The 22,877-nt window shown below is 43.4% G+C and overlaps 1 protein-coding gene and 1 long non-coding RNA gene across 5 annotated transcripts in view; one reads left to right on the top strand and one right to left on the bottom strand.

The window, feature by feature from the left end:
- Positions 1-14,795, bottom strand: part of LOC106586329 (uncharacterized) — a 72,399-nt gene extending 57,604 nt beyond the window's left edge. The window contains exons 1-2 of one of the 2 annotated variants that reach the window (XR_006761948.1): positions 14,336-14,795; positions 13,038-13,929 (exon numbers count right to left, since the gene is read on the bottom strand). This is a non-coding gene — a long non-coding RNA (uncharacterized lncRNA). The remainder of the gene's footprint in view (positions 1-13,037; positions 13,930-14,335) is intronic. The other variant, XR_001324171.2, reaches the window with a different exon arrangement.
- The window catches only part of zeb2a (zinc finger E-box binding homeobox 2a), a 49,158-nt gene continuing 40,209 nt past the window's right edge, over positions 13,929-22,877 (top strand). For all 3 annotated transcript variants that reach the window (XM_014173505.2, XM_014173503.2, XM_014173502.2), the window contains exons 1-2: positions 13,929-14,191; positions 15,887-16,051. In XM_014173505.2, the coding sequence (XP_014028980.1) occupies positions 15,979-16,051 (73 nt within the window). In that variant the 5' untranslated portion in view covers positions 13,929-14,191; positions 15,887-15,978. The remainder of the gene's footprint in view (positions 14,192-15,886; positions 16,052-22,877) is intronic.

The following is a 22,877-nucleotide window of genomic DNA, read 5'->3' as shown; positions in this document are numbered from 1 at the left end:
CTGACAGCATTTAGCAGAAGGGAGTGTACCTTTTCTAAAGAACACTTAGCAATAGTTCTAAGAATGTAAGAATGCATTCTCCCTCTGTAGTGGTTTCCTGGTTTTCTGAGTAAGGACACACTCAGCATCCTCTTGTTCTTGCATTAAATTGTTCTTCCGGCTACAAAGATCAATTCTATAGGCTGACTAGCACAGATTTTAGATTACTGTATGTGTTTAATGTAGGCCTACATTAAAGATAAGGGAGGAGTGAGATTTGTATAGCTTGTAGGAGGTCATTTTATGCACCCTAAATGAGTAACGAGAACCTTTTAAGGATACCTTAACATACTTTGATATCCTTCAGGGCTAGTTAAGATCATATTCTTGTTGTATTGTCTAATAATTCTCAAAATCTCTCATCGCTTGTATCAAATACTTCAAACGCTAAGCTATAAAAGGTATGCATGTCTCCCCTCTCGGCAAGGTACCATAACGATACAATTTTGCACGGTACGCTTTATATAGTTTGGTCCCCTTACAGTTACAGTGAGATGACCAAAGACTGATAGAACTCCAAGCTGTTGCTGGGGAGTGTCCAAGAACAACAGGCGACGCAGTACATGACCCTGCCAGGACGTCCTGACCCAACTCTCATTCCTGGGTAAACATCTAGAGAGCAAAAACCGAAAGGACCTAAAGAACAGTCCAAAAGTCACCCTGAAGTATTTTTGCATTGCTGCTAGAATGCTCGAAATATACATTTTGGTGAAGTTCTTGACCACGGTTCTTCCACATTGGTTGCTCTTTCCTTTGAGGATGGCCTGGTTGTTGGTGTCATCCACTGACTGAAAGTCAGTTGAAACTGAAAAGAGGCCTAGGATCCTTTCAACCACAGATCTAAATAGGTGACGACAATACTGTCCATCCACATCCGTGGGACAATAAATGTGTGGCGTCTTGCTGAGTGTTAAAAAAATGACTATGACACTTTGACTGGAATTTCTATGAGGCCCCTGTGGAACGTTCACTCTTTCAAGGTAAGTAATATGGATCAAGAAAAACAACCATAAAGGGAGTCCCCTAGGCTGCCTCTCCCTCCCACTCAAACCTCCCTAGTTACAGAGCTAGTTTACATTGGCTCAGGCTCTCTGGCTTTGGACTTAAGACGGAACACCTGACCTGTGATAGCTGGTAATCTTACTCTCTCAGAGATCTACCACCTACAGTATAGACCAGGCCAATGCCTGGTGATATCATCTGTTGCTTTATGCCTGTGTGGGTCTGAGACAGTTTCCAGGAGGACCTGGTTTTCATGGAGAGAATGGTTATCGTCTGTGTCAATACAACTCTCAGTAGCAGCCCCCATCAATGTTCCCTATAATTCTTTTAGTCACTGAGCAAATTTCAGGTCTGCTGAGTGCAAACTTGAAGGTTGTGAAAATTCTGTGCAACTTCCGGCGCGCGTTTACTGTGAACACTGAGGCTGTACATGATTTAAGTTAGTTTTAACAGTGGGCAAGTAGGCTACTTTGGTTATCAAAAACAATGGACAAAATGCGTCCCATAACCATTTTAACATGGAAATAGCTGTTCATTCAGCCCACAGTAGCAGCCAATGTGTGGAGTTCAAAGTAGGTCTACATTCCATTATACTTTTGAAAAAAAAAACATGCAGGGCTTGACATTAACCTGTTTGTCCATTTGTCCTTCAGACAAGGAGGTGTCTGAAAATGTTGTTGTGTTGTTTGATGCAAGAAACCACTTTACAAAATAAAATACATAATTACTCCCATAGCATTATTTAAGAGAATCAGACAAATTATGGGGTACTCTGCCTATTGGCTACTTAGCTTATTAAAGCCTGTCTCAAAATACAACACTGCCCCTTTAAGACAAAAAAAAGTGATTTACCTGACTAGCTTTTAAAATGTGTCGTTGTACTGTTGTACTGTTTTAGACTTGCAGATGTACTGTTTTACACTATACAGAAATGTTGTCTTTGTATAACCATGTTTTAAAATGTGTCGTTGTATGCCTATATGTACTGTTTTAGACTTTCAGCAAGTCTAAAACAGTACATATAGGCATACAATGACACATTTTAAAACATGGTTTAACAAAGACAACATTTCTGTATAGTGTAACGACCTTGGGTTTATAAGTGCGGAAATCGACTCTGATAGCACGCCGGACCTCGGGCTAGAAGGTCGAGGGTTCGAGACCTGCTCCCTGCCTGTTTCATTACAATATTCATAACGTTGAATTAGCCATTAAGAAGAACAAAAATGAAATATAACCTATCGCGTCTATATGGTTTTTGCAAAGGCTTGTGTGTAGCCTACTGGTTAAATGTGTGTCTTTTCACACGAATTAAGAAGCACATAAAATGTGTGTCTTTTCTCACGAATTAAGCCACACCAACACGCACAAAATGCACGAAATTTGCTGAAATGCATTATGTGCCTATATGCACGAATTGATTGTGAGACTGCGTTGCAATGAAACATGGTGAAGCCCCAAAATTGCCCTCGCTGGAAGCCTGTGTTTCAGACATAAGGAAGTGGATGGCTGCAAACGTTCTACTTTTAAACTCGGACGAAACAGAGATGCTTGTTCTAGGTCCCAAGAAACAAAGAGATCTTCTGTTGAATCTGACAATTAATCTTGATGGTTGTACAGTCGTCTCAAATAAAACTGTGAAGGACCTCGGCGTTACTCTGGACCCTGATCTCTCTTTTGCCGAACATATCAAGATCGTTTCAAGGACAGCTTTCTTCCATCTGCGTAACATTGCAAAAATCTGACATTTTCTGTCCAAAATTGAAGCAGAAAAATTAATCCATGCTTTTGTTACTTCTAGGTTAGACTACTGCAATGCTCTACTTTCCGGCTACCCAGATAAAGCACTAAATAAACTTCTGTTAGTGCTAAATACGGCTGCTAGAAACTTGACAAGAACCAAAAAATCTGGTCATATTACTCCAGTGCTAGCCTCTCTACACCATTACCTCCTGTTAAGGCAAGGGCTTATTTCAAGGTTTTACTGCTAACCTACAAAGCATTACATGGGCTTGCTCCTACCTATCTTTCCGATTTGGTCCTGCCGTACATACCTACACGTACGCTACGGTCACAAGACGCAGGCCTCCTAATTTTCCCTAGAATTTTTAAGCAAACAGCTGGAGGCAGGGCTTTCTCCTATAGAGCTCCATTTTTATGGAATGGTCTGCCTACCATGTGAGAGACGCAGACTCGGTCTCAACCTTTAAGTCTTTATTGAAGACTCATCTCTTCAGTAGGTCCTATGATTGAGTGTAGTCTGGCCCAGGAGTGTGAAGGTGAACGGAAAGGCACTGGAGCAACGAACCGTCCTTGCTGTCTCTGCTTAGCCGGTTCCCCTCTCTCCACTGGGATTCTCTGCCTCTAACCCTATTACAGGGGCAGAGTCACTGGCTTACTGGTGTTCTTCCATGCCGTCCCTAGGAGGGGTGCGTCACTTGAGTGGGTTGAGTCACTGACGTGATCTTCCTGTCTGGGTTGGTGCTCCCCCTTGGGTTGTGCTGTGGCGGAGATCTTTGTGGGCTATACTCGGCCTTGTCTCAGGATGGTAAGTTGTTGGTTGAAGATATCCCTCTAGTGGTGTGGGGGCTGTGCTTTGGCAAAGTGGGTGGGGTTCTATCCTGCCTGTTTGGCCCTGTCCGGGGGTATCATTGGATAGGGCCACAGTGTCTCCTGACCCCTCCTGTCTCAGCCTCCAGTATTTATGCTGCAGTAGTTTATGTGTCGGGGGGCTAGGGTCAGTCTGTTATATCTGGAGTATTTCTCCTGTCTTATCCGGTGTCCTGTGTGAATTTAGGCATGCTCTCTCTAATTCTCTCTTTCTTTCTTTTTCTCTCTCTCTCGGAGGAACTGAGCCCTAGGACCATGCCTCAAGATTTGGCATGATGACTCCTTGTTGTCCCAAGTCCACCTGGTCGCGTTGCTGCTCCAGTTCTGCCTGTTCAACTGTTCTGCCTGCGGCTATGGAACCCTGACCTGTTCACTGTGATTACTATTATTTGACCATGCTGGTCATTTATGAACATTTGAACATCTTGGCCCTGTTCTGTTATAATCTCCACCCGGCACAGCCAGAAGACGACTGGCCACCCCTCATAGCCTGGTTCCTCTCTAGGTTTCTTCCTAGGTTTTGGCCTTTCTAGGGAGTTTTTCCTAGCCACCGTGCTTCTACACCTGCATTGCTTGCTGTTTGGGGTTTTAGGCTGGGTTTCTGTACAGCACTTTGATATATCAGCTGATGTAAGAAGGGCTATATAAATACATTTGATTTGATTTAAAGGGAAAAGTTGATAGTGTTAACTAACGGGGAAAACTCTGGAAAGTTGAGTGAAGTTCAATCTCGTGCTTCTCTGCACACGCTGATATTTCTTCCGCGCAGCAATCCTGGGGAGGGAACATTGGCCCCAATGTGTTTAGTTGAATTTCAGCATTTTTACAAATATGCATTCTTGAATAGGAGCCACTCACCTCAGCCACCACAATCCATGTGTTTAATACCTGCCTGCCTATGAGTACTGTGATGTTGATGGATTCATGGATACTAAACACACTTACCAGATGTAGGCTGTCTCTCACTAGGATTGTGAATGACCCACAAGTCATTATCCCATAGCCTACCTACCAATGCTAAGAGTACTCATGCAGTGCATACAATACACTGTATGGACATACTACACAGGAACAAGCTTTTTATGGTTGGCTTGTAAAATTTCTGCAAACGGCTGTTTTCAATTAGGACAGTTCGAAAGTAGTGGGACGTTACCCAAGCGACTGAAAAAGACAGGGGCCGTCGGACAGTAATCCAGTGACTCAAGGTTTAACAACTTCTTGACACGTAATTTCTCAGACATTATATGGGAGAAATACGTTTTACACCCAGGGGTCAAGGTTAGGAAACGCAGTAGGGGGGCTTGGCTCTATACTGTATGTAGTTACATACTGCCCCCAATTAAACATGTAGTACTACCATTAGCATCTGCCACAACTCATCACCATTGTTAGCAGTGTGACAGAAATTAGCCACCTTTAATGTGAAGCTGTATTGTCTTGGACAAGTGAGAGGAACCATTACCTCAATGAGTTATCCCATCCCTGTTAAGTTCAGACACAGACAGACAGTACGGAGAATACAGTTACACACAGGTGGGGTGGTGGTCATTTGAAAAGAGAACACATAACGTGGAGCCGAGGAGAGAGAGAATGAGGGACTTGTGAAGGACTCAGTTTACCGGTGCTAGGGAGGGAACTGGGAGGCGGGAGCTGCCAGAAAGAGGGTTGTAAACATATGGGGCTGTGACAGCAGTGTTGACATTAACGTGACCCACCACTGGATCCTCCTAATCACTAAGTGGTACGCTGTTTGTCGACTACCTGCTCATCTTCGTTTTTACACACAGACACACAGGTTAGGACGTCTCTATCTACCTTTCTCTCCTCTCTCTCTCTCTCTCTCTCTCTCTCTCTCTCTCTCTTACTCTCTCACCTTTATCTCTCTCCCTCCCTCTTATTTCTTCAACGGGTACATTTATTAAAACAGAATTGAAAAAAAAACGATACATTTTAGATCCAGCTCTCCTTCTGTATGTCCTGTTATGATTCGTTACCTCGTCCAGTTATCCTAAGGACATGCTTCCTTTATGCTCAAGAGTGTGAGGACCTCTGCCAAAACATGAAGTGCTGCATTTATTGTGGTCACTGTGGAAAAGGTCAATTTACAGAGTTTATTGAATTATTTAAATCCAGGCACTCTGACACTTGATCCGAGCTACAAACGGAATTTCCCAAGTACTTGAAAGTGTGGTTAAATTAATCTATAGGCCTACCTTGATTATACCTTCCCTGATGTACTGAAAAGGGATGCAAACTGCTATGCACAGTATGCAGAAGAAGGTGCAAAAACATTGATCAATGTACCCAATATGTCCAGTTAGGTTATGTTTGAAAGATCAAGATTTTCTGCAACATTTTAGACATCAATCCACAAATTCAGCCATCTTCCCCTCCTTTTAGATGCCACATTCAATAGTATCTCCCTCTTCCTCCTTCTCTCCATCTTTCCACAGAAGGGAGACATAACACAAAACACAGACGGGTGGGAAGCCTTGCTCTGCAGGCATCCTGCGAGGGCCTGGATTACAGAGAAGGAATGGAACTGTTCCTCCTCCGCTCCTCTCGCTTATCCCCCCTCTCCTCCCACTCACTCCTCTTCTTATCATGGCTTCCTGTGAATCTACCTGACAGGCCTTTCACAGGTACAGCTAATCCTCCCTCTGGGGGGAATACTCACTCCCATCCAGCAGCTCACACAAATCGAAAGTCAACCCTTTTTTGTTGTGGCTGCTGTTTGTCGATAAAAAAAAAACGCCTGGATGTTATTCTATAGAAAGAAGGTGATGAACCAGCTCAAATCCCCCTTTCCTCCATTCAATAGCATGGCAGGTCAGACGTACTGTGAACATGTTTCCGTGTTGTAAAACCATGTGTATGATCAATGCCTGATTTGATGTGAACTTTCGAGGTATTGGTGGAGGTAGTGTATGTATGTATACTGTTGTGAATCAGGTCAGTGTGTATTGAGCATGTGCAGGTGCTGGTAGTGTTACTGGGCTGTGGAAGTGTTTGTATGATATGGTATGTGTGGCTTATACACAGCTTTTAGATGTTTGGAAAGGCACACACGTGCTCATTCCCCATGCTTCGCCTCACATGGAGGATTGGACAGACAGGGGCCGGAGACCGAGCTGCTAAACTGTGGCCCCCTACATTCCAACACCCTCATTCTCTACTGATATGGCCCACTTTGTCTAACTATCATGCCTTGCATTCACTTCCTCCTTGAACGAGCCTGTCCGATAACACCCTCTACCTCCTTACCCCGTCCGTCACACAGTCACTGACACGTACATGCAAGCACACACACACACACACAGACACACACAGACACACACACCCTGTGTCATCTGTGTGGGTTGACAGTTCTGTGTACAGTAATCACTAGCCAGTCACATCCTCCTGGTTTCCTCCTCAGGTATCACCCCACCGCTTCCTCCCCAAGATTAGTTCCCCCTGTCCACTTCCTGTCCTTCGCCTTGGAGGGTTCATATAGCGGCTGGGAAAGCCTGTCAGGGCAGTGGCTGAAACTGGGGTTAGTTCTATATGGTCAGTTAAGCCTATATCTACTGAATATGAAGTGTGTGTTATCTTGCCGGCTTTTAAAGTTTCACCCACAAATAAAGACTCACTGACACAGTGTGAGACACGCACACACACTGACACACAGACACACACACTGACACACACACACACACACACACACACACACACACACACACACACACACACACACACACACACACACACACACACACACACACACACACACACACACACACACACACACACACATACACAGACACTTCCCTACCCACAGTTTCTGTTCTGTCAAAGTCATGTCACTGCAAGATCCAGCACTCTTTAACAGAACTCCTGAGGGCATCATGACAGCCAAAAGGAAGTGCCAATGACCGCGACCGCCCCATGAGTAAATTTAGTCCTGACCTGACAGCCCATCACTCTGAATGTAGAGCTGACAGGACCAAGTCTCACCGCCTTGTATGATTACCATTCACAGCCTCCTATAAGGCCTTGCTTTAGTAACATCAGTTTGGTGAAGATATCACTGCTAAGACACTTAGATATCTATATGTGTCCTGTCCTCTTTTCTTGAAAACATTTTGAATAAGATGACACTTGGAGTATGACAGAAACTTTCCAGTATCCAGTTTCGGTATTGCAGGTTTATTACTTAATATTAAGGCTGATTTACAGTATGTGCAGAGTTCACAGGTCATGTGCGTAATAAATGCGCTACACACTGGGTTAATGGGATTTGTGGTTAAGACGTGCGTTGGTAATTAATACCTTCCAGTCAATGGTGACTGAGTCTAGACTCATGAACGTCTGATATCAACCTCTGTATTTCAGGTAAAGTGGTGGTGTGTTTCAGATGACTAATGTCTGGTTCCTACTCCTCTGTGCCTCATACTCCCCAAGAGCAAATGTATTGACTTACTTTATTCAGTTTGTGTTTTTTTTCCTCTCCTCTTTTCTGTTTCTATTCCTCCTTTGGAGTTTCAGCCACAGAGTAGTTCACAAATCGTCTATATTCTTCAAAGTCAGGACCTAAATTGAGGCAAAGCTACATTTTTTGGGGAGCTAACCTCTTTCTAACTCCTTCCATATAAATTCCTGACAGTGGTTTTCTGCATGATGGCAAGAGATAATTTCATGTTTCAGTGTTTCAGAGACTTTCCATGGGTGGCATCATGCCTAATCATTCAGTAAAAAGCTGTCCTGTTCAGAATCAGGCTCATACTCAGTGTAACCAAAGCTATCATCACCATTCCCTGTCTGTCAAATACCTTGTCACAGAAACAACAAAAAATCCAGTAGACTATTCACAGCTCTTCTGCTACAGCTCTCATTATTGCCTCTGTTGTCACCTATCTGACCTACACTATGTGTAGGAGACAGGATTAACCGCCAAGGTGGATAACTACCCTGTTGGGAGGTGTGTGTTTGTGTGTGTGTTGGCGCGTGCCTATGTGTGCGTGCGTCCTACTTGCTTGCACGTCTGAGTGACACCACATGGCACTGATCAAAGGGGCTTCCTTGATGATGAAACTGTAACAGGTGTGCACAGGCACGCCAGACGAACCTAGGCAATAACCTATCTTGACAGGTGCTGCAGTTTATGTTTCATGTCCTCCACTATCCACCACGTTGCACGTGACTTAAGTCACTGACCCAATGGCTCCCTCCGACCACTGCCCAGACAGCCATCTGAAGATGGTAATGGCTGTAAAGGTACACTAATCTCTGATGGTAACATTCGGCTTACCTTAATCTGTTTTTTGGGGGTGGGGGATGTTGCATTAGGAAAGAAGGTGGGGGTTGATGATGGGGAGGGGGGTGGGGAGGTTAGGGGGAATTACACTAATCAGTTCAAGGCCCTCACTCCCGTACATATAAAACTTCCCATTAGGCTTAGAGCATCATAGCTCACCAGCCTGCTCCCCAGGGGCCTCACATCTGGCTGTCAATTAAGGCCTAAATCCTCCACACAGCACTAAACTGCAAGGTAGGAATTGAAAAAAGGGAGGAACAGGGGGAGGAGGCTGCAGTGGTGGAGGGAGGGGTCTTTAGGAGAGGGTGGGGGCTGGCAATGGGAGGCGAGGATTTAGGGGTGGGAGGCAGGGGATTGAGAGTAAGCCCTCCCCCAAAATATTTGAGGGTTTCTCAACACATGAGGGCAGCGTAGAAGCATTCAGAGCAGTTGAGGGTATACAGGGACCCGTGACGGACAGGGGAAACCTCACTATACCCATTCGGTTACTATACACCAATTACCTGTAAATACCTAACAGATTTGATGAAGAACACATGGAATTAGTGTCATAAGAAGGGTCCTTGCTCCTGGGGGGATAAATAAAGTTATATTTGATCAAATTGAGAAACTCCTCTTTTGGGGCAGTGAAAAGCTTTTCAAGGCCACCATCGGCCTAGGCCGGCTTTGACAAATACAGTATTTTGGTAATGAGAGACTGAAAAGCCAGAGCTAATCGCTGAGTACAGGGCTTTCTAGTTGAGACAGATCTATGCCTCTATAGTTAATAAGGGCATAATGTCACCAAGAATTTAGAGCTTTGCGGCATATATAAAAACAAGTTAAGATACACAAGTACACAAACCCTGGCTGTGCAAATTAAGATTTCATTTTAAGTCTATCAGATAGCGATGCATTCCATTCCATCTAATCAAAGAACGACTAGTCACGAAATGTCTCTGAAAAACTCAAATGATTTGTTTCACAGTTGCCTCAGCAAAATGACAACATCTACCCGTATTTGAAACATGCTGGTCATCTGTAATTGCTGCAGCATTCCATCCTTTTTATAAAATAAAAGGAGGCCTCTAACAGGAGGCGCCAGGGTCCATGGACCATGCCGAGCTTGGCAGGAGATCAAACCAAACGTTGCTGTGACACTGGTAGGGACACAAGCACCTACTTGTTTAGACAGGGCTTAATGAACGGGCCAGGCAGGGCAGGGAGAGATGGCCGGGTTGGTAGAGGGAGAATGAGACAACAAAAAGCTGGGCTTATCTGACCCCTTGGGATTTTGATTACCTTGACAAAAAACCTGCATAGGGCAGAACTAACTATAATTCACTATAGCAATATCCTAAAATCCAATGTTTTCGTACAATATAAACTATCATTGCCTTTAGAAATTAAACATGGTCAGTCTAAAATAGTAGTTTTCAACAAAAACAGATTCTAGTGAGTTTAATGTAAAATATTTACATTTCACAATGCAACAACACAATTGTGTAAACCAGGGTGTAAACTAACCAGGTACATGACCATATAATCCTGAGGTTCCATGAAGTAAACTAACACTGTGGTGAATCATGGAGTTAAGTGAAAGCTCCTCCTGTTTGTGGTTATGTGTCACGTTTTAGTCACTGGGCGGTCAAAAGGTAAACAGAGATCCACCCACAGCATAACAGGAGGTCAGGAGGTAGCCTTCCATGTATTCCATGCCTCTGAGAAGTCACTAGAACATATACACAAGGCCAGACAAGACACACGTACAGTATATATAGGTCAGGGATGCAGTCTGTATCTCCCAGTATGCTAGGAGAGGTATTGGAGATCTCCTGTCCTAAATCCCCTCTACCAAAGACCTTTCCCTCCCCAGCCTGGTTAATTTCCAGGCCTCGATATTAATCTGTCGCCCCTCCCACATCCAGGATTAGTCAATGCGACCCCCTCGCCCCCTCCCCTCCTCCCCTTCTCCTCTCCCGGTCTTTATTCTACCCCTCTATTTTCAATTTACACTGGTATTACACAGATATAGACTCAGATTAGAGATGTGTTTATGTTGACAGCAGACGCTGGATTAGGTCACACATGGGGGGCAAGAGGAAGGGCGGTTATGGGCAGCAGGTAGCCTAGCGGTTAGAGCGTTGGGCCAGCAACCGAAAGGTCACTGGTTCAAATACCCGAGCCGATAAGGTGAAAAACCTGTTGATGTGCCCTTAAGGAAGGAATTTAAACCCCATAATTTGCTCCAGGGGAGCTGTACTGCTATGGCTGATCCTGTAAAACAACACATTTCACTGCATCTTTCCAGTGTATGTGACAATAACACATTTATGACGGGGTAGGAGGGGAGGTCCAAATGACTATTGAGTCCGTCATGTCCATATAAAACCACTATCACATAAGAATTCATTGGCCAATGACTTCAATAATGATAGTTGCTGAGTGAATTGCAGCTAGTACAGTTTATCAGACAACATTTGTTGTATTGTTGATGGAAGTTGTTTGCTGTTGGATGCCAGTGGGCAACATTCCGATGCTGAACCACATCAGAGAGAACAGCCTTGTGGGTGCGCAATGTCTAGCTGGTATTTTGACGTGACAAGTTCATGCAATTTACACAGTGATAACCGTACTCCAAATTACTGAACATTTTCACTTCATGAAATACATCCAGAATGCTAAAATACAAAACAGTAGAGTTTATACCACGTCATTTAGCCAAATCAAAGTGGCAGCTTAAACACATGAGAATAAATAAATGACAACAGCTTCTTTAACAGGCTGAACTGAGGTGTGTGTAACAAAAAATGTTCCTATAAAAATGTTTTAATGTGGAATTTAAATATCTATGTTGCTAGGACATTAACTGTAAGTCACCCTTGCTGTTTCATATCGGCCTGTAAAAAAAAGGAGTGATTAGTGGACATGATGCTCAGTTGCTCAACACATACACTTTCCAGATCCCTCTTTCACCTATTAATGTCAATGACATCCATTTGCCTCTAATCTACACCCTCAACTGTATCTCTCCCATGTTGCAATAAGACCTCTTGAGCAACATTAGGTTTCTATCTATTTCCCTCTCTGTGTGTGTGTGTGTGTGTGTGTGTGTGTGTGTGTGTGTGTGTGTGTGTGTGTGTGTGTGTGTGTGTGTGTGTGTGTGTGTGTGTGTGTGTGCGTGCGTGCGTGCGTGCGTGTGGCAGCTCACATGGTCAGGGTATGACAAACCGTTCCTCAGGTTCATGGGGTGACTGAGGCTCTCATTTCCCTTTTATTTTTCCTAGAACTTCAGGTGGTTCTACATAAAGACTTATCAGGCACTCCAAATAAGCCACAGACATCAATTCAGCTTTATGCAGCTACAAGTCTCATATTATAAAATATCTCTGTTTGATATTTTCTTCCCAAAAGCAATATGCTATGAGTGACAAAACCTAGCTATGAAATGTACTTTCAAAGGCCACAAAAAAAAAAAAAACATTTAATAAAATTATAGATACATTTTTTTACACTTCAAAAAAATCACAATAAGGAGATTATGGTTTTAAAATAAATATGTTTGTCCATTTTCAAAAGCAACCATGTTAGTGGAAATGTCATTTGGATTATGGGAGTAGGCCTATATGCTATTCTACATGATCAAATGCTAATTGGAGGACTCATTATAGAACATACTTTGGTCATAAAACATTGTTCTTTCTCTACACAAGAAGAGAAGATGCCCCACTGACAGTGGATTTCTTAATGCCCAAAGCACTCCGGTATCGAAGTCTGTAATCTCATTTCATGCCATTTTAACAGACATAGAGACAAAAAAGGGGGAGTTACTGGGCGCAACTGTTTGCACCTCTCCTCTGTGCACCTCTAGATAGGGCCTATTTACAAACGTATTAGAAACTATGCTATACTTTTATCAATCATAGACTATTGTGATGTCGTGAGTCCTTGGCAAAAATTGTCCACTATATATATATATATATATATATATGCTTATGACATTTGATTAAGATGATAATAATAATAGTTAATAGCCTAATAATAATAATAATAATAAATAGAACGTTATTATTGTTAATAACTTAAAAATAACCATAGATCTCAAAATTACCTGATAACCTGCCATCTTGATCAAGTTTCCATATTCCTGGTTTCGTATGAGCTCCATTCAAATCCAAATGGCTTTGAGTGGGCTCATCATATAGCCGCTTCCATCCATTTGTGAACTTATCATCCATCCATACAGAAAATAAATAGATACCGAGAAGGGAGGGGAATAGCCTACTTTACCAACCACAAACCATGTGTGTTAGTTACTCTCCGCTGCACATGACTGACTGGAGCCTACAAGTGATGATGATTTTTTTTTAAATGTGATAAACATGAAACATAATCAAAAAAGCCCTATATAATATGATATGCATATTTGCAGGTTATAAATTACGCCTTTGCCGCAGCGTGTTTAGTTAGTGCCAGTGAGAGCCCGGTAGAAAAATATGTCTGCATCTTCCCCCTTTCGTTTTTGTACAATAAATACATGCGGAATGGCACAGAACGATTTTCAATGAGAATATACAGTCACTCAGTCAAGATAAAGGGCAGAGGTAGGCTACCTATCCGCTGTTGTGCCTCTGGATACATGCAGGAAGGGAGCTATATGTACAGGTAAACTACCTGTGCGCTCCAATCAGGTACTTCGGCGCTCTTTTCACAGATTGTTCTCATATGCCAGTATGGACAGTGCCTGTCACCGAATTATAAACGTCTTCTCTCTCACTGCAATTACAGTGCTGTTTTATTTCATTTATGATGTCGCTATTGGAAGTCTGATTCGTGGGTAATTCCTCTAACCTTTGACTCAAAGCATAGCCTACAAATGATAAATATAATCTCAAGGAAGACAACAACTTGATCACGTTCTTCTCCAAACGACGCTCACACACATACTCCTCAATTATCCCTCCACGTGAAGATAGGTGGCGTGTTAAGGGGTCCCGCGCCTTCTACATTGCAGGAAAAGAAAGAGAGCGAAAAAATGTCATTAGAAGAGGCGTAACACGTCAGTGCGCGTCCCCAGGTCTGTTTCGTGAAGTGGCTGAAAGAGATCAGTCCTAACCTGCCCATCAGGAATAACGGTCCCTCGTCAAGCTATTTTCAAGGCTTATTCCCAGTTCTTTTCTTTGGATCCACGACGCACCACTTTACCATTTCTCTTTGACGTTCTGTCTTCTAACCAGCTGTTTGAAGGATCACACTGACACTCTGGTAGGTGTATTTTACCATATTGTCATTTTTACATCAGTTTCTGACTGTGAAACTTCAACATCTATGTGGTTGAGGTAGCTATGGCATGCAGGTACCTCAGGTATCCGTGCGCTGTTGCGCAATTATCAAAGTTGGACCACTTACCTGAGCAGGTGAGAAAGGTCCGTGCTGCTCCAGGAGTGAGTAGAGCGCTGTAGGTACCTGCGTCAACTGTACTCTGACGCTATCATATTCCCGGTGTCCTTTCCGGGGAATCGAAATGTATTCGATGTTATTCGTTCCTATTCCTTTTGGTAGGAAACTGACGTAGGCTATTCCCGTTGGTTTACCATCCATCTTATTTGTACATGTTATGCATAGCCTTCTATTAGATGGAGCAACATTGTTTTTTTTTATCCACATTCCAAATGTGAACATCTCCTATTCTGCGTAGCTGAGGTTTGTGCAGTGACCACAGACATCCGCACTATTGTGTGTGTTGTAGCCTATGTGTGTGTGTTCACTGCTAGTGCAAATGCCAAAGCCTTGTGAAAAAAAACGCGATGCGGTGGCAACATTTCCACATTTAAATCTTTAAACTAGGAGATCCTCGTTTGGGCTGTGTTTCAACCATTCTACTTCAACTGATTTTCCTCGTAAATGTACAATATAAAGCTTTTCCATGTGGGGCAGTAGCCTATTTTGTGTGTTGTCGTGTAAATGTTGGTGACTGTGTGTGTGTGTGTTTGTTTTCTCCTTCGCTTCGCTACCGTTTTAATACAAACTCCACTAACACCACGTCCCTACATTTTACACAACATTTGAATGGGGGCCATGGATGTGCTGATTCTCATTTGTATCAATCAGTTTGGATGGTAGATAAAATACATTTGAACATTAATGTCTTATAAAAGGGAAGTTTGTCTATTTCCTCACATTTTAAGATTGCACAATTTAGCATGTTTTTTTTCCCCCTTGCTGAATCCTTATCATGAATGGCCTATCAAAATGATTGGCTTTTTACAGAATATTAACACTCATAAACATAGCTTGCAAAAAGTGAAACCAAACTCTAAATGACTGAGATGCTGGTCATGACATGAGGTTTTTAATTGAATCCAACACTTTGCTCAACTTGATTTAGACCTATGGGCGAGAAAAGGATGTAACATATTATGGCTTATAGTTCTTTGGTTAAGTTTGACATTTTAGTGATTAAAAACTGAACCAATGGGATAGATTTCAGTTTGGAGATGACAGCAAAGTCGCTTTTGACTGACAGCGGGGGAAGCCGTCACAATCCCTAAACGTCATCAACAAGACTCAAGTTTATATGAAAGTTCAGTAAACTTAAACAAAAAGGTACACCTATTTTTTTGACTTCATACAATAATCGGCCTTAGTGGTAATGTATGCCTTAGCTTTCAGTCATCCTTGTAAACTATCGAATGTGTCTGCCTGTCTGTCCTCCTCCTTCTGCTCGGTTCATTGACGCTCTGCCGGATTAGAGACAAATCAAAAGATCAGGCGACGGCGGACGCAGTAGCCTACGATCCTACTCAATATCACTCTCCTGGACTCTTTCTTTACACATATGGAGTTTCATTGAATACTTTAGAGTGAAATTGAACTTTTATATGTCGTGCCCCTGTGGTTGAACAGGACCCATACAGTCATCTTGTCCCAACATTTGTCGCCGTTTTGTTTGGTTATTAGATACCAACCAGAGCCTGCCTGTGTGCTGCTGATTGAAGGAGCCGAGCCCATGCGGACTGCATGCCATCTGACCTAGCCTACTCGTCTTATCAATGAAGCAGGAGATCATGGCGGAGGGTCCCCGGTGTAAGAGGCGAAAACAATCCAACCCACAAAGAAAGAACGGTAAGACATTTTTCTAAGTAAAATAAAAGGACAGTTCGGGAACATTTGTATGTTTTGCCACCAGTCATATGTGGGACATCCCGCGCGCTGTCTCCTTTCCACAGTGCAATTAGGCTACATTCAGTGTAAGCGTTGTAAAGAGGGTAGGCTGCGTAAAAGTAGCCTACATGTTGTTGTAGTTTTGAATTTAATCAGTATGAAAAGCATTTGAATGTTTATTTTGAATGAGATTATGAACACAAAAGTAGACTATCAAAAGTCCTGACTGTGAGAGAAAGGGACTTCAGAATGAGGCTCGAATAACGGTTCAGCGAGATAGTGCCATTATCTAGCAGGCATGCGGGAAAGCCGTTATATGGGTAGGAGCGCTTCTCGTAGGCTATGAACTGGACCTTTTGGGAAAACCTGTGGATTATGTAGAAATTGCATTGTTTTGGTAACGTTTGTGTGATTATGAAGTAAATGGGCTTTATCTCACGCTTATTCAATGCTGTTTCATTGCTGTGTGTATTGTGTTGTGCTGTGTGTATTGTGTTGTGTTGTGCCATTATTGCCATTCAGAAGTGACTTGGTGTCTTTACAGACATTTACCACGTATTAGTTATTATAGGTTGTCAAATTGGAGATAAAGGTCTTGAAATGGTCATTATACGTAAGAGTCACAGTTTCTAGATGTTACATTTGTTGTTTGTTCTGATGCGGCGCGTCACAAAGGCTACAGCACTAAACGCAACACAAGTCATAGGCAGGCTCACAGACTGTATCTCACACAAAAGTATCCGAGTGCATTTCTGTTATTATCGAACAGTTACTTGAGAATTTAGTTATGTGTTACAACGTTTATTTTCGTTTTTAACGATTATGTTAGGGGGAAAGCAACAGAGAAAAGGGGATATAAAAAAAACTCCTGAGTTTTGTGTAGCCTAGGAGTTGTGACAGGGATTTTGCGAGGAGGGCATCCCTTTGACGTTTCAGCCATGTGTGTTATGTAAAGTTTTATTTTATGTCAATGTTGAACTGAAGTCGGTTTAGTTGTTACTTTAATATCACATGTTATTACATGTTTGATGTTAATTGTCACAGTCTCTTGTTTTATTTGTTTGTTTGTTGTAGACGTAGACGTAGGCTATTGTGAACATATATTTTTTAATAAATCTTTGCATTTAAATTATATTGTTTTTTGAACAATTTTCAGTCGACTTCTCGTGTTTATTCGTTTGTATTCGTTCATTGATTGAGTGAAATCAGTAGGTTGTTTAGGGTCTTTACTGCTGTCAAGCACGTTTCTGATCAACAAAGGCAAATAGAGTGAAGTATTGCTGCTCTCTAACTGCACCTTGGTGTTTGTAATGACCAAGTTGAGAAGTGAATTTTAAAATTGAAATGGTATAGTTTGAATTTCAAAGACCATTCAGCCAATATGGGCAAACATAACGAAAAAAGTCATGTTGACCAATTGGCATTTGTTTAAGAGTGAACGTATTTATTTAACCAACCTCTTTAGATAGTTTGGAAGCGTTTTTCACCAGCTTACGTCTCGTCAGAGGCTAAACAACTGAGGCCTTCTGTTACTGTTGCTCCTCCCAGATGTTCACTTTTATTATTGATCATTTTATTGAGGAAATGTTTGTGCACCCATTCCCCATTTTGCGCGGATTTCTTCTTCCTTGTGGGCGAATTTTATAGCCTATATTTTCATATGCAATTAGTTATTTTGAATACGCTTGTCCTTACATTCGTCTGGATAGGCCTATATTGCCTATGTAAAACTTTTAATGGTGTGGTTTAAGGCAACAACAAAAAGACATGTGGGCCCTCAGTTTTGGTCTGGTGTAAATGTGTGTTATCCAGAATGTCAACTTTTAATTCATAAGATTGAAAGTCTACTACAACTCATGTGTGCCTGAATATACATTTTGCCTGATGCCAACTTTCACTCCGATGCAGTAGACTATTCCTATAGGAATATCTATATGGCCTGAAGGGTCTTGTTATTTGACCTATGCATTTTATTATCGCAAATCGAGAAACGGAGCACCAGAATATACAGGTTGTGAGGTGGTGTGTTTTTGTTTGATTATAGATTTCTTTCATGATCCTCTATTTTAATTCGAAATATGCGCGATCATTATGTAAATGCAATTAACCCTTTGTAGGGATGGTCCACATATTGTCTGTTGCATGTATATATACACTATGACAGTTTCTTGTGTTTATGCCTATACTTCTCTTCTCCCCCCTCCCCACACACATCTCCCCCTACTCTGCCACTCTCGGGTCCCAATGGGAGGTCACATTAGGCCCTGTGTAACTCGATACGCGCAGCCTGCGCAGCTTTGTTGCAGTTCGCAGTCCCCCCTCTGGTGCTATAGGCCTACGTCACATCCAGCTGTGAGGGCTCGTTCGGTTGTGTGAGCGCAGCTGTCAAAAGCGCTCCCTTAACCTCGCCAGCCAGTAAAGTTAAAATAGTCTCTTTTTCAGTTTTTCTTTAAAAAAATGGCCACTATTTCAGCTTTCAAAGCCACTCGCCATTAACCAAATTGGTGGACTAAAGTGTGTAGGGTTTAATAATAATAATAATTTAGCCTATGATCAAATACCTAATAAACTGGACACAAACCTTGTTGATTCAATCAGAAGAGTAGGTCCCGGCAGTGTCTTCTGTTATGGTCTTGCTACCCCGACTTTGAGTTATAAGACGTTAAATACATTGGTTCAACTCTGGGTTATTACAACATTGAAATGAAGGCATGGTTTGTATGGCTGTCGTAGCCAGTAGGCTAGTGGGTCCATAACTGTCTCAAGACAATGGGTTTTCATTGGAAGTGTGTCTCATTTACATGCTCCTATCATCAGCAGTGAGCAGTGTCAGGGTGCCCGCTGTACCATTCATGCCACATTTCTCACAAACGTGCCATTGTCCTAGTTGCTGGAGACAGATACCTTTTCTAATGCCCTTCTGTTTGTGGTTGGATTTTTACCAGACATTTTTCTCTCACTTTTATTCGGTGTCTGCCAGCTTATTATGGCTAATGGCATATGAGCTCACTCATACGTGTTCATGTGCATGCGTGCACACACACACACACACACACACACACACACACACACACACACACACACACACACACACACACACACACACACACACACACACACACACACACACACACACACACACACATCCTCGGTCCGAGAGCTCTCTAGCACTGCTACGGTGGTCCTTCACAACGCCTTTGGTATGATTACCACTCTCGTTCACATCAGTGCTGACCTGAATGCCTTTCATATCTGCTCCACCATGTCTTATGCACCCCTCCCTCCCTCCCTCCCTCCCTCGCTCCCTCCCTCCCTCCCTCGCTCCCTCCCTCCCTCCCCCTCAGTAAACACCCCCCGAGGGCAGAACAAAGAAAAGGAGCTCCTCTCCTCATTCTTAATCACAATTCAGGCCTTTCACCGCCGCCAGGCCGCTCTCGCATTCAGCATCCCAAAGCCCGAGATGAAAAGAGCTCAGGAAAAAATGGAAAGCAGACAGAGAGAGAGTGAGTGAGAGTGAGAGGGGGAATGAAAAAGAGCGATTATGGAAAAGAGGGACAGAAGGTGGTGGTGGGTAGTGACTGAGCGACATAACTTAGGTGTCTCCGGCTGTTTGTCAGGCCTCCCCTGGTTACGTGCCCTATATAGCCCTCCCACTCAGCCCAAGGGCTGGGTCCTACTGATGGACAGATAGGGTTACGGGATGCCATTCCTGGACTATTCACAGCTGAATGGGAGAGAGCGAGAGAGAGAGGGATGAGTGGTGTAGGGAGATAGAGAGTGAGAGATGAGTGGTAAGCAGGGAGAAAGTGAGAGAGGGAGGATGGAGAGAAAGAAAGGGAAAGGGAGAGACAGGAAGAGGTGAGGGGTGTGGATAGAGAGAGCATGGATGGGAGGGTGGGAATGCAACAGATTGTTATATGGCTGTAAAAGAAATCTTGCGAGTGCCTGAGACTTTTCAGATTCCATTTTAATCAGCATGACAGAGTTGGGGGCAGGTGGGATTTGTTTTTGTTTTCCCCTGTGGATTGGGTGTGCTAGTCACATTGTTTGTTGTATTGCATTACACCCTCCGCCCCATCCATCCCTCACCCACTCACAACAAACTACCTTCATAATGCCTATTTCTGTACATTGAAAAGATAGAGCTTGCGATTTGTGCTTCAAGGCCTTAGTACTTACTATATAACCCTGAATAGATCCATAAAGCCCAATTCAGAGGCAAAACACTTGTCTTGCGGTGCTGTCTAGCGAGACAGACTTCATTGTGGTAGGCCTCTTCTCTTTTCTCCTGCTGCTTCATAGGTCAGGAATCACACATCCACAGAGGCAGACAGAAAGAGAGAGATAAATAGAAACAGAGCAAGAGAGAGAGAAAGGGGGTGGGATGCTGCAACTTTAAAATGCACCATGTGATATGAATTCCTAATTTTTTGTTAAGAAAAGGAGATTATCTTCATTCACCTTCATTCAACCCCCCCTCCCCCTCCCTCCCTCCCTCCCTCCCTCCCTTTGCCAGCCCAAGCTGTGCAGGATTTAGGCAGATTTACTTCACCAAACACCTTTGGACATTGGGGAGGAGACAGGCCTGCTTTGGGAAGAAGGGGGCCTTTGTTCCGAGAGGTGCAGGAGAGATAATGCTTCACCAAGTAGCCAGGCGGAGGCAGGGACATTATATTAACCAGTGTGCCGGTGGCCTGGGGAGCCGTGTTAAGTCTCTATGCAGCCACTGCCCCCTCCTCACTCTTTACACATACAGGGACAGAGAGATGGGCTGGCCGGATGCCTCTATGCTCCAACGTTTTTTATCTGGCTTGGCCCCAATGACTCCTGACTACACACTTAGAAACATACACCCAATAACATACACACTCCCATATTAATGCACTTCCCAGTTCAAATGGCCAAAGTCAGTGATTTATTTATAGATGTACAGTTTGGTCTGTTTTTGTGAATGATCAAACTTAAATGTTGTTTTGATGATATTAATGAAATGATCTGGTATCCTGTCTGTCTTGGGAACGAGAGCAATCTATAGAATTATTGAGGAGTAGCCTAAGTCCTGCTTTACTAATCCACAGCAACACTATACACTTCCCCCACCTCTCTCGTTCCGTAGCCTGCCTGCACTACCACCACTCCAGCTACAGCTCTATCCTGCCTGTCCTCCTAACATCTGTCACTACTGAGGGGGACAGGAGAGAATGCCACCGGGGGCGCAGTTACTCTCGCGTCACCGGTGACTAATAGGAACAGGCCATGTACATATTAGTGTGTCTGCTGCCTGCCTGCCTGCCTGCCTGCCGTGCCCACCCACACCCACCCCCACTCACTCATCATTCTCTTTACCGTACTTCTTTGAGATGCATGGGCCCTGCTTGCCTGCTTGTAAATGCCAAGACGTCTAACTGTACAAACAAAGCTCATCACTGTGTCAGAAGCACAAAAGTCTTCAGAACAGAAAGCCCGCTTTGACAGCTTCAGAACACCTACAGTACGCCTCCCTACGCTGCTGACTGGAATGGTGGAGACACAGAGAGTGTTGCTTGCTACAGTTTGTACTACAGGGCCGCACTGCACTGGCTGACTTTGAGGGATACGAATCAGGCTGCTAAAGTGTTACATTCTGCTGGTTATTTGTGTGCCTGACAGTGTTGGTGCATTTCAAGGTGACTGACATGGGTTATTGTATTTTTTCTCTCCGTAACCATGTGCATATTCTCTTCATGAGTGAATACAGAGTTCCCCCCCGTGACATTTTGTGGCGCCACATCGCCTTTAGCCTAAACAGCTAGGATTTACCAAGGTCAATAATGAGGTATGTCACTGCAGGCTACAGAAACAACAGTCCCAGTGATAATGAATGGAAATAAGGTTCAGTGCAGCTATCAGGGGTGGGGGGATGGGGAGAGGGGAGCTCTGTATGATAACCTTACTGAACTATTACACATTTTTCTCAGTTATTTTTAAATTGAGCAGCTTTAGAAGTTTTTTGTTTTTTTTGTTTTAAGTGAGCATGAGGTGCTCTCTGATCGAGGCCTGTATACATATCGACTGAACATGTTTGAGCCAGACGACATTTTCAGACACACGTATGCGGCATCCCTCACATGGATATGTGGGCTTGATTGGCGCGGTGTGGCGCAGCACCCGGGGCAAGGTCACACACATGGAACAATCAATAACGGATCGGTGGATTAAGGTGTCATGACATCTGTGGGTCCAGACCTCTCCCGTACGGGTGAATGCCTCCCACAGAGAGTTCTGTTTGTCTGTCAGCGAGCGCTCTGGTCAGATCTACACAACCAGGACTTAAAGCTTACATACTGGGTCTCTGGCCCGCTGTACTGTCGTCACCTGAGTGGGAAAGTTTACAAACACACATGCTGTTCTCTCTTGGAAGTAGACACTGCGGTTGAATCTGGCTTGTGGTATCTGATGCATATCCCCTGTGGCGTGTTTTCGGTGATTAAGATCAACTGTTCTCTGTAGAAGTAATAGAAATAGATTGATCTTGGAGATTAGTCTCTGTCTCTCTCCAGTCCTCCCTGTTAGCCCTCTTCTGAACTAGAGCTGTATGCTTTAGGACCCCCTACTACTATAGCAACTGAAAGATCTCAAATACTGACCTCACTGTAATTACATTTGTGTCGTTTTCTAAACATTCTTTCAACCTATATCTGCCGTGAGTAGTGGGAAGGTGATAAACCTCACCACTCAAACATATCTGGCCATTTACATGACAGCAACCGGGTTCGAAACAACAACAACATGCACTTGAATCCCGTTG

This window comes from Salmo salar, chromosome ssa25, assembly GCF_905237065.1.
Source record: "Salmo salar chromosome ssa25, Ssal_v3.1, whole genome shotgun sequence".
NCBI lineage: Eukaryota > Metazoa > Chordata > Actinopteri > Salmoniformes > Salmonidae > Salmo > Salmo salar.
The sequence above is the reverse complement of the archived record's forward strand: the minus strand, read 5'-3'. Positions and strand labels throughout refer to the sequence as shown.